The sequence below is a fragment of the Pyxicephalus adspersus genome, chromosome 5 (assembly GCF_032062135.1).
Source record: "Pyxicephalus adspersus chromosome 5, UCB_Pads_2.0, whole genome shotgun sequence".
Classification (NCBI taxonomy): Eukaryota; Metazoa; Chordata; class Amphibia; order Anura; family Pyxicephalidae; genus Pyxicephalus; species Pyxicephalus adspersus.
Window position 1 is genome coordinate 132607015 of NC_092862.1, and position 12967 is coordinate 132619981.

General features: G+C 37.7%; 1 protein-coding gene across 1 annotated transcript in view; it reads right to left on the reverse strand.

The window, feature by feature from the left end:
* MALRD1 (MAM and LDL receptor class A domain containing 1) overlaps positions 1 to 12967 on the reverse strand; it is a 225882-nt gene that overhangs the window by 138403 nt on the left and 74512 nt on the right. Inside the window, exons 10-12 of the mRNA XM_072413411.1 lie at positions 9570 to 9710; positions 5429 to 5535; positions 134 to 319 (exon numbers count right to left, since the gene is read on the reverse strand). Of these exons, the coding sequence (XP_072269512.1) occupies positions 134 to 319; positions 5429 to 5535; positions 9570 to 9710 (434 nt within the window). The remainder of the gene's footprint in view (positions 1 to 133; positions 320 to 5428; positions 5536 to 9569; positions 9711 to 12967) is intronic.

Below are 12967 nucleotides of genomic sequence, written 5' to 3' on the forward strand. Positions count from 1 at the left end.
ATTCAAAGATTTTGTATGTAAATAGTACTTATTTATTTGATGTCATATATAAAAGCCTTCCGGCAGATTTTCAGCCATCCATACACACAGTTATGCAGTTTATCATGGTTGGGTGGGGTAAGTGACTTCATACCTGAGCTGGGTCTCCATCCATCTGGGTTGAATCCAACAAGTTACCCTTTATAGGTATGGTGGCCTTTGTCCATCTGCTTTCTGTGCCACCTCTAAACTCTTGTAACAGCTGCAAATCCTGACCGATAAGTGCCCTCTTCAAGACGGATATTCTGGAGTGTTCTGACAATTGGTACCAAAACTGAATCTGTAAAATACAAATTATTTTACAAATATAAATAAGTTACTTAAACAGTTCCAGAATTTATAAAGCAAAGCTTTTAAGTATTTATTTTTTATGGTAAATATATATATATATATATATATTCTTTTGCACTCAGATATACTTTAAATGCATGATGTGGCCAATGTGCTACTTCTCCAATGACCATTCAGAAGCAGGAGAAGTTAGTTGGAAATGCTTTATAACTTAAGCATTTATCATTTTACAGAGAGGACCTGGATCTGTCTCTGCTGGCTGGTAATAATGCCTGGATCACAATATTACTTAATATTGCTTACCAGAATTGAACAATCTTTAGTAGGTAGAGCAATATATACATATAAATGTGTGAAAGTTATTTTTTTATCCAAGTCATTGGGCCTGATTTATCAAAGCTCTCTAAGATTGGGGAAGATAGACTATCATGGGAGAATCTGGGTAATCCAGCAAAATTGAAATGGATTTTGTCCAAGATTGAAAACTATTGGCAAAAAATGATGTTTAGGAAATCCATTGAAGGGTATTAAACCCCCCACATTCACCCACAATAGTCTATCTTTTCCAGTCTTGGAGAACATTGATAAATCAAACCCATTGCATATCTAGTAGCAGTCGCATTTATCTGGACTTGTTCTTGTAATGTTGAAGATATTTTGCAGCTCTCTAAAACCTGAAGAAGCAGCTGATGATTACCATCTTGCATTATTTGACAGTGTTTGGGCTTGAAAAGTGGCTACAAGACCCAAGCACTGCATGGGAAGAATCTAGAATTTACTTTCAGCACCTTGAATGAAGTGGCAGGTGAGCCCAGGGAAGGGGTTGTGGTTGTGGAGCGATTGGCTTTCAGGGGATTCCACTACTCTGTTTGCCCTCCTGAGTGGTGTGAAACAATTTGGGTATAGTGAAAATTATGTTTTCAACTTTCTTCCTACAATTCAGCATCGGTTGCCTAAGTGGCCAATCACAGGGCCATCCCATAGGGGAAGAAGAGTGAGCTATTATCACTGTATGATCTATTCATTCTAACAGGCAAGCCTTGTGGGAAAGCAAGGATAAGGTAGCAGCGATGGCAGCTAAGAGAACCTGGTGGTTTACCTAGCATTGGGCACAGCTTCACTTTAAGGGTTTCTTCTATTTCCTATGTGCTGGCAACAAACCAGAAGCAAACAGCAATTTAAGCTTGACCAGCTATTTTTCTAAAACAATTTGTGATCATATACATTTATACAGAGAACAACTCATCGCAGTGTGAAAACAACACAGAAATCATCACCCCAAGCACCAGCTTAGAATTTAAATATGGACGAGCACAAGAGGCTTGAGCAATTCTAATAAACAGTGGGGATTTTCCTCCTCCGTCCAGAAATGTGTGATTTGCAGCATGAATATTTTTGAATAATTCATAGTGGAATAAAGAGGTTATGTTTTGATTCCCGAGCAAAGCAAACTCGCCTGTGCTTCCTTCCCCTGCCTTGCTGTTTTGCTTTCCTCATTACAGTCAGCGTCAGGACTTCAATAGAAAATAGACGGTGACTAAGCTGAGTATCTTCAATAATGTGTTGTCTGTGTACACCAAGGAGCTATGTGCAGCACAGGTAAACAACATTTCCTGCCCCCTTTAAAAGTAGCGGCAGGAATAATGGATGACAAATCCCCCAACGCAGCACTGTGTGATATTCAGACATGAAATTGATCTTTTTGGCTATCTGTAAGGGAGACATTCTTCCCATTGACTGCTACACTAATATACTGTGAGCAATTATAGGTATATAGGTTTTCTGAAGACCTGAAAGTTATTTCAAGGGCTCCCCTCATGTTAAAAAGTTTGTGAAACACTGCAATAGATGCTAGATTCCTTGCAAATAGCTAAATACACAAATCATTTTCTAAGACTGGAGGTGCTTTACATGGCATGGGAGTTGTATTTCTGCCCTTCCACGCTATGGTCCTGTCTGCATTTAAGTACCACCAACTTTTCTGACCCTCCATACCTCTTGATTGCCTAGTAGGGTTATTATGTGGCAGTGTGGGGGTTTTGGTTGGTAATAGTGTGGGCGGTTGAGGTCCTCGAGGGGAGTGTGCTAGTTGATTAAATGGTTATAAATTTAGGGACACATCCATGGTATGGAGTCCCTGGTTTTGTTTAATGGTTTGGTGGAAATTGTATGGGGGGTTGTGCACAGGACAGAAAAGTATATATATCATTCCCGAGCTGAGAGAATAGGCAGCTGGGAGCAATTAAGGTACTCAAAAAGGTATATTGTGGTGGCCTTCAAGGACCAGCAACCAGTAAGCTGAAAGTGGGGAATCAGTATTGTTACTGTATTGTTATTGTTTAATTGGTATTTCATTTTATAGGTATTACGTGTAATACTATTTGTTGATACTTGATTGTATTTATGTTATGTTTATATCGGTTATTTATATGTGCTATTTATATTGTTAGTTATGATAATAAAGTTATTAGTTAATATTTTGTTATAGAGACATACACTCTATGCAATGAAAAGCAAAGGATCATTGTCTGATTGTGGATTGTGTTATGGGATATATTAGATAGTATTTGTGACAGGAACAACTGTGAAACATATAAGTAGTTTCTTAGTAAGTTTTAAGGTTGCCTATTGAAATAACACAACTGATTGTGTTCATAACTCAAATGAATATTTCAGCCCAACAGCAAAATTTCCTAGTATTCTTATCTACTGGACAACACCTGTAGCCAATAATACTTCATTGGTAACAGAAATACCAAGGAAAATAAATAACCTGGGAGGTTGTAGTCACAGACCCTATTTATCAAATGCTGCATTGCCTCTGGTGTGAGATAATGATCAGTTTGGGTGATGTTGAGTGATTCATGAGGGGTGGGGTTAATTACATTATTTCATTAAATCTCTTCAAGACTGAAGGATATAGAATATCATGGGTGATCAGGCAAGCCTGGAATCATTTGCTATTTTTTGGCAAATGTTTTCAATCCTGCACTAGACCTATTCCAAGTTTGCTGGATTACACATTATCCCCCATGGTAGTCTAGTCTTGGAGAACTTGGATATATCAAACCCAATGGTTTATTGCAGACATGCCCATAATTCAGACTTCTAAAACTGCTTTGGATAGGATATTATTAACGTTTAATAGATGATGCAAGTCAGTCCTAAATAATTTAGCTGGTTCAATGCCGATATTATTTAAGAAAAATAAAAATGTTGGGATATTTGCTGAATAGGCAATAAAAGGCCATCATATTACAATCTGAGTGAAGAAACTTGGCTTAATTTACGACCATGCTATATTTTAATTTAGCTTACGAATGTAAGTTGATCATATGACACAATTCTTGCAGCAGTTAATATCAGATAAAGTAACACAGCTCAACTGGCAGCTGGAAACAAAATAGGCAAATGGCATATAAGATGCTAACTGTCACCAGCAAAAGCACATATGTCTCCCCTGTAAATTGAATCTGCTTATATTTTCATTTCCTTTAATAGGCAGTTCTTTCGATGGTGAGATTGCCTAGCAGCATTTCCAAACTCTGGGACATGGTAGTCTAAAAAAACTTGTAGTTTTATTTCTAAGTAAGCAACAAACAAAATAAACTCTAAGGCCTATTTTCCCCAGGCTGCATATTGGCATCTGTCTAAATTAGGCAGGGGTGGGGCTTAACACTAAGAGTGGGTAGGACTATAGAAATTTTAAGAGATTCCTGGATCCACAAAAATGAGTCATTCATCACAAACTGTGCTGCCAGTTTGTACACAACTATTCACCAGATTCATTTACTTTAATGACAGCACTAGGGGTAGCAAGAAAGATAGAAAAAATTGAATGTTAGCTTAAAGCAAATAAGTCTGCCAATAGGAAGTTATTTGTTTAGTGCTAACATATTACGCAGGGGTTGCAAATGACAGACAGATACATACAGGCGGAGGAGAGGACCCTGGCCGAAAGAGCTTACAGTCTAAGAGGTGGGGGAAGTATCACACAATAGGAGGGGAGATATGGATTGGTGGGTAAGTAGTGAGTGTTTTAAGAGACGTTTGAAAATATGGGTGTTAAATTCTCTTTTAAACGAGTATAAAGTAGGAGCAAACCAAATAGGACAAGGAAGACCATTCCAAAGAGTCGGGGCAGCTCTACAAAAGTCTTGGAGCGGTGCGAGTGAGGAGGTGATGAGTGAGGAAGTCATTAGTAGGTCATTGGAGGAGTGAAGAGAGTGACTAGGGAAGTATTTTATTATTTTATTATATCAGAAAGATATATGGGGGTCTATGGAGCACCTGGGATCATTACAAAACCAGGCTTATCCTCATAGTAAATTGCTGTTGTTTCTACCAGGGACTTGGTCTCTTGGTGGAGTTTGTGTATATATATCCAGTTACTGAGCTGTCCTCAAGCTGGGGAGGGTTAAGCTGGGTACAGGATGTGCCAACCTATGATCTCATTTAGAGAGAACATGAGTTTTATCACCTTCTTCTGCCACATATATCACATTGATATGTTTCTTTTTTGGTTTAGTTAAATTACTATAGACTGGCTGGGGTCATTGTTTAATCTATATCAAGCAGTCTGAGTATTTGGGGTAAAACCAAGAGAATGATACCTACGAATCAAGTCACAATGATTACAGTATATAAAATATGTATTATTCTTTTTGTGAAACTGAACTAGTATTTCAGAAGGTGTGAGTGTAGTTTTACAGTGTGCAGTCTACGTACTTGCATAAACCTCCACCAGTGGTGGATTTGTATCTTCATAAACATCGGTGAGCATGCAAAAGTGGACAGCTGGGTGACGTTGATGAGTTTCTCTAAGAATACCATTTGCTACAGTGTACAGGTAACCATCATTATGTTGGCATGCATTGCAGGATCTAGGTGGCTTACTAGGGGGAACGTACTTTAAAACCTGAAAAACCAATGGCAGCTCCCATATTTCAATCCCAATAGGCCACCCAATGACAGCACAAACGTCTACACAGCCATAACTGAACATCATAATGATAATTATTATTTACAACCTTCAGGACATCACTCTCTGGCCTTATAATGTCAAATTTGATGTTCAGCAGAGAACAAAATGTCTAACCTGGCAAACGGCAGCTGTTGACGGCTTTACAAAAAAATCACTTTCCAGCTGGGAGGAGGGTGTCATTTCTCCATTAGCAGACTCCGCACTGAAGTACACAAAGTGTCCTGAAAAAACAGAACAAAAATATTTAGTTATGAAATGAAATATTTTTTATTATGCTGTACATGTGTTGGTGTCATGTACAAATGATAGCAAACAATCCTACAGCAAATTGTCTGCAACTAGCATTCTGTTGTATCGTCAAAGAAACTCAAAAACCAGCAGTAAAGGAAGGATTTGGTAACTATTTCTGGTTCTAAGGTGCAAATACCGGCAACAAGTGAAACCAATTAGAAAGCCACAATATAAACTTCAGCTGTAGTTAAATCAGAAACTTTGTTCCATCTGATTCCTCTTTAATCCAGAATCCAGGCAGCACCTTACCATAATCATGCACAATAAGTACTCTTTGGGGACTTTTTTTTTTTTTTTGGTACCTAAATATAATATTCTTAAAATGTTAGCATTTATTTTATTTAATTTAAACACTTCTAACATATATATATATATATATATATATACATATATATATATATATATATATATATACATTAACAGATATGTATCATAAAAACATTGCTTTTACAATTAGTACATCATGTTCAATAATACAATAAATTCATTACAATGATTTTTTCCTTATTCAGTGTATTTTTCTTGAAACTTTAGCATGGTACAGTATGTCCTTGACGCGTTTCGTCAATCATGATTTGGTGTTTTGAGCACATTGTACATTAATGTTTTGTCCCAATGTAGATGGGATACATTTGTCATGGTTTTTGTGTTTTCCTCTTCTATCCCTCTATGTTGATTGAAGTGACCTATGAAAATGTGGCAAAATGTGTCTAGAACATTCATTGTAAAGTTTCAGGAAAAGTACACTGAATTAGGAAAGATGTGTAAATTGTTAAAGCAATTGCTGGGGGTTACCACTTTTTTTTTACCACTTTTTTTTACCCCGAGTCACACTCGAGCTTACCGCTCGGGAGGTTAAGAGTGTTTAAATTAAATAAATGCTGACATTTTAAATTGTAGATTTAAGAATATTTTATTTAGCTACCAAAAAAGAATACTTATTCTGTCCAATTGTGACAAAAATGGGAAGTGGTACTATAATTATATTCCCCTATTCAATCAACCACAGCACCCTACTATATATATATATATATCATATATAATATTATATACATAATGTGGTGATCCAGAAAACCTGAAATGGATTTCTTAAAAGTCCTTTGCTATATTTGTAATATTGATATTTGTTAGGAAAACCTAAATTATACATAGGCAAGACAAACCTCTGGACATGCATTATGGATTTGGCAATGTATAATTGAAGAGCCATGTTAGCAAGCGTCTGGATCACAAGCTTGAGCCGTATTCAGGTTCAGGGAAAGGAGGGAGTGAGATCAGTCAGTAATGAGGAGGTGAAGTCCCTGGATGATTAGGACAAAGAAGAAGGTGAATACTATTACCTTTAATATGGCACAAGACGAGGTATGAAGAATGGCTTAAAACCCACAAAGTGTACATTTGTGACCTTCCCCTTTAATGTATGCCAGACTGCATGATAAGACAAGGTGACCACTCTCAGTAAGGGACTCAGTAACAGTAATTGTGCGGACCTGTGTGCTTTAAAAAGTTCTTGCACCTGTTTCCCGGAGCTTAACTACAGAGCAAACAACTACTCCTAATCCAAAAAAACAAAGAGTTTCAAGCTAATGAACTCATGTGACTTTATGTTTCTTTATCATTGCCTGCCACAAACCTTTACCAGCTTTTCCACCTGCACTGCACCAACCTATAAATCATCGAAGTCCAACCAGCAACCTATTCTCCACCACCAGCTCCTTTATTTCTGTTGGATTCCTTTGTCCTACTAGGGAGATTCACTGCTTGTTGACCATTGCCAAAAGGGTAAGGGAGTGATGAGGAATTCAACATTTTCAACAAAAAGATGAATTAAAATGAAAATCCCCAAATATACAGATGAAAAAAAAATATTATGATTTTTTTCTTCCTTACTACTTTTTTTTTGGTTTTAGACAAGCATACATAAAAAGAGACAGCATAATAAAAATATAAAACATCAGTTAAAAATTAAAATGAAATTAACCCCAAACCGTTAACAGACAATACAAACACCGAACACAACAGGGGTTGCAATGCTGCTATGAATTATGCATAATTGCAGTTCTGTGAATAGGGAACATATCTTAGACATAAATTAGATTCGATTAATATTGTTCCTAGTTGTGAAATGTTTTATAAGTTTCTCGGCCAGTTCATAATGTTGAATTAGCCCTGTGCATTCTTTTGGTTTTTGGAATTCTGGGCTCTATTATTTCTAGTTTTTTTACCCCAACTCAACATTTCCCGAGATCCTCGGCATCATAAATAAAAGAGGACTTCTCTAAGGCAACTACTGAGTGAAATATTTTAAGAGGTCTTCCAAAGGGATTTCTAACTCATTGAACCATTTGCTAGCTGGATAGTTAAAGGGCCATTATAGGAAAATATATTCCTTTCTGGTAATGATGCATGGGGTAATACTAGTTTATTATGTATGTCTTTCCTTTACATTTACAGCTGGAGATTTTCATTAGTTTGTCCCTTACCTTCACCAAAAAATGGATGTGCACAGAAATTCTACATTTAAAGCTAAACTCTATACAGATTTATAATTTACAACCTATAGCTCTATAATCAATAATGTAAGAGTTTGACTTGGTATTAGACTCTTGCAATCGCCTTTACAACAAAGTTTGGATTGAGAGAAGAAAAGCAGCACAAGGAGCCCTTCATGTTTGCTCAACTGCTCATGTGCTAACAAAAAAATTCTGATAGAAACAGAGAGCAGAAAGACAAAAAGGTGACCCACTTTGACCTAAAATATCAGCGCCTTGCAGTTCCTGTATGGAAGAACTGGAGTGTAAGATGAAAAATCAATAGCAAGAAGCCATTCAGTTCATGTGTTGTTTGGTTTGGTTCTAATTAAAGAAGAGAAAGCAGAATAAAAGAGATTTACTATCCTCAGCACTATTCTAATTCTTCCATCACTGTACAGTCACAGGCAGGCTGGGGCAGGTCTAGGACATGGTAGGTTCAGGGGAATTGGGTTGAATAATATTGCCCTTTAGACTAAGTGTCATGCTTGTGGAGACAGGGCCACTAGGGGCACTATGGCTTGAAGTGGTGTGAGCCCTGAGAACGGTCAAAGTGCAGAGTCTAAGCAGTAACCAGGTCTTCTCCAGAGCCTATAGTGGTGAGGATGTTTCCCAACTGGTTACTGCCAGGTTGCCGTACTTGGGCACACCAGAGTGGGCAGGAAGATATACGGTACCAAATTACTAAGCAGTATAATTGTAAATGAAGGTCAGGGTCGAGGCAGGCATCAGGCAAGAGAGGTCGGGTCACAAACCAGGGGTCAAATACCAGGGATCCAAGAAAAAGACACCGCTGACACAGGGGCCCCCCGCAGACACAGGGAACGCAGGAGACACTGGGAGCAACAGAAGGCACAGGAGACACTGAGATAACCACAGACTCAGAAAACACTGGAACAGCACAAGGGAAAAAACAGACTGGGCAATAAGGGATTAACACAGGAGCTGGAAAGGGGAAACACTGAATTAAGAAACAGGAGTACAGGAAATTTTCAGCAGAGCTATGGGGCTCAACACTAGTGGAGACACGTTGCACCAATGCTGTGTCTGCTAGCTAAATAGCCAGGGATGATTAGGAGGCTATTTCCTGATTGGCCGGCAGGATGGGCAAATTTATAAAGCTTGGGAGCTTAGGCACACCCAGAGTCATAATTGCCAGCATGCGCAGGAGAGCAGCACCAGCGCTTTATTGAGGAAGAGATAAGTGTGGCACTAAAGACATCTAATAGCATAAAAATGTACTGCAGGGGAAATCTGTGGATTGAACGCTGATTTTTAAAAAAAATATTTTAGCTTTTAATAAGCTCATCACTTGGAATTTTTGGCTGGATTTCTCCTTTTATGTGGACCGACTCATTAAAAAAAATGCATATATACACTTTAAAATCTAATTTGCACAGTGAAAATAGTAAATAGTAAAAAAAAACACTTACCATTCTGTGATGTATGGTCACTCTCCGGCAAAACTCCATTGTGTAACTCTGTTTCATCATGTATTTTCCATGCCAAGCCAATTGAGTTCATTGCTTTCCATTCACAGAATCCAGATTCAAAGTCACATCTGTTAAAATTACCTAAACAGATAAATATTGAGTAGTTAAATATCTTTATTAGTTGTATCTCATAAGAGCAACAACCTCTAATTTTTGGAATAAACAATATGCAGCACCAGTGTTGGACACAACCAACTATGGACCCCTATGCAGAACTGGCTTGGGGTCTCCCTGCTTTGCTTTACCGTATGCAAAGTAAACAAAAGGGTCCTCAGATGCTTTTAACCAGTTAATTAACCAGTGGCATTTCCTTCACAAGCCCACTGGTCTGATAATTCTAAGATATTACCAGGTCTGGCCACATCCAGCCACAGGTCCTGAGCAGGGTTAATGACCATACTGGCTGATTCTGCAAAGGCAATGAAACCTGAGTAGGCAGTACCTCTTCTGAATTCAGGATCTGTGGTCATCTTGATTGACCATGCTGGACTGATATAAATCCTACGCATGAGCTCAGGAGTTCATTCATTCCTAGCAGCTAGCTTTGCCGGGATTGTACATTGATCTGCACAGCTCAGTGTACATTGTAGGTGTAGGTGAAGTTATTGTATTGCAGAATAGCCCCTTCTGCAAAAAAAGAACCTGCCTGCTCAAATTTATTTATTTTTAGATTCAGTTCTGCTTTAAAATTTGAAATACAAACAAAGATGATTACCATTTATTAATAAAACCATTTCCATAAAGCTGATCCTTTTTACACATGTCTATAATCCTTGATAAATCCGTACTCTCTATTTCAACTAACCACACTAAACTCCTTGGAATCTACGGATAAGCATTGCATTGAGTATTTTGCTGGAATCACCCAAAGAATAAAATCCATGGCTCAGATACAAAGGTACTTTAAGGATTAAGCAACATTTAGGAGGAAATGATCATGCTTGGCATACAAGTCTCCTGGTTACCTGCCATATAATTTAGTCTGCATAAAACAGTTTGGTTCCTCAAAATCCCAGCTTTGCCAAAAAAATAGACACAAATATCAGTATAATTATTTGCAGGCAGTGAAAGAATTCCTTATTCCTGACAAGTGCTTAGTTTCTTTATCTGAATTAATTACGATGTAAACAAACATAATAATTTTATTGTTTATATTGCGGAGCAAGAAAACTTCATTTTATTCAAGATATCAGCATGTATAGATAAAACATTTATTTTTTTAAGCTGAAGTTTCAATTTTGCATTGTTTGATTGCTTCTTTACTTGGTACAGAAAGTGGTGATAACACCCACATGTGATACTGAGCCTCCATGATTAAAATAACTAATTAAGACTACTGAATTCCCAATGAATGAAAGGAATGGACCAGGGGCAGTCAGGGTAAGACGGAAAGGGTTAGATTAACCTTCTCAACCTTTTTAACATGGGGAAACCCTTGAAATAGGCCTATAGGTCTTCAGAGAACCCCTACTATAATTACTATCGTATATACACATTAGTACATTAGTGGTCAGTGGGAAGAATTCCTTTTACATTGCTGGCCAAGAGGAAGGATGCCACCCATCCAGATAGTCAAAAAGATCATTGACAGGCATAAAATGAAACTGTGCAAGACTGGAAAGGCTGGAAGGAAAGGCTGAAGGTCAGTTTTAAATATTTTAGGGAGGTCAGGAATGGCAATGGCACTCATAAAGGTTTCCTTTAAGCCATTTTTTTCAGTAAAGTTTCTGCGGATCACTAGGGTTATTCCAGCGGTTGCTCAGGGTTTGTTAAGCAATGAGGAGTTTGTAACTCTTGGGTCAGTTTAACTGACACCAATGATCTCTTTGGCTATGTGTAAGGGTGACATTCTTACCACTACACAGCCATATAGGAGGAATTCTTCCTACTGACCACCAGACTAATGTACTGTGAGCTGTGGATAGAGTCGTTATAGAAAGGGTTCCCCAATACCTAAAAGTTATTTCAAGTGTTCCCCCATAAAAACTTTGACAAATACTTCTTTAAAAAAAGTTAAAGTCAAAGAGGCATTTGGATATTTTTCCCACCATCGATACCATACAATGTAGCTGTGCTTTATAAGCAGGCTTACTCATGCATTTTAAGGCATTTGTGGTATAAAAGTTGTTAACCTTTCAGAAATTATTAAATGATTGCCCTCATCTGTGGTTGTTGCTGCCCATTAAAATACGACTTCTATTTGTTTCAAGTGAATGGATTCATGAACACATAAATATTTAATTACCATTTTATTCCAAAGTATATATGCTTTTTAGTGACATTTTTCATGCAAAACCACTAAAGAAAAGAACATTTGTCTGTTTTATTTACTTTTCAAGGTTGATTTACTAAGGAAATATAAGCTGTTCACTTAGCAAGGTGATTTATCAGCTTATAGCTTTGCTGACTTTATCCTTACAATCATGCAAGCCAAAATCATATTTGTTTTTTACCTCCTTGCATCTAACTGGGAATTATTTGCTAAGTTCCTCTTAATCACTATTCCAAGTGAAACTTTCCTTACAAGATGATATTTCACTTTACTAAGTGAACAGAATGAACTTTTTTAGTAAAACAACTTTGTTATACTAGGGCTTGTTCAAACATTACTTTTTCCACCCTTTGATGATGGAGCGGCCATAGACATTTCTGGGCATTTGGGAGAGGAGTGGTTTCCCACCACATGGTGGAGAGGTTAAAAAAGTGGTTGTAGCAGTAGCTTGACTTGAAATTCTACATAAAGGGCTAGATCTAATAAATCTCACCAATATTGGAAAAGGTAGACTGCCATGGGAGTATCTGGATGATCCAGCAAACTTAGAATGAATTTGGTCCAAGAATAAAAATATTTCCCAGCTAATAGCAAAATATTTTGAGGAAGTCCATTTTAGGTTTGCCAGGTCCTCCCATGTCAGGCTATCCTCTCCAGTATTGGGGAGCTTTAAGAAATCAGGCGCAAGTATCACAAAATGCACTCCACTGGCAAACACCTAAAAAAAAGTTCATAACCATAAGGGGTAGAGGACTGGTTGATAGGAGTAAACTAAAGGAGTACACTTGAAAATAACAGTGTTATTGCTCATTTGGCAACTTGTTTAGTCTCATTTGGTAAATAGGTGGTAGGTCCCATTTAGACACATAGATGACAGGCAGGTATTTATGGGAGCTTCTCAGGTTGCTGTCATCTCATGAAGCATCCTGGGGGTCTGATTGGTTTGGGCAGGAGTGTTTCATCGTGGGACTGAGTGTTTGAAAATTGCACTGGGTAATCAACTGCTGCTGCCCTAGCCAAGCTGGGTACAGCTAGAGAAAAACACCCAAAGTGTGGACACACAAGT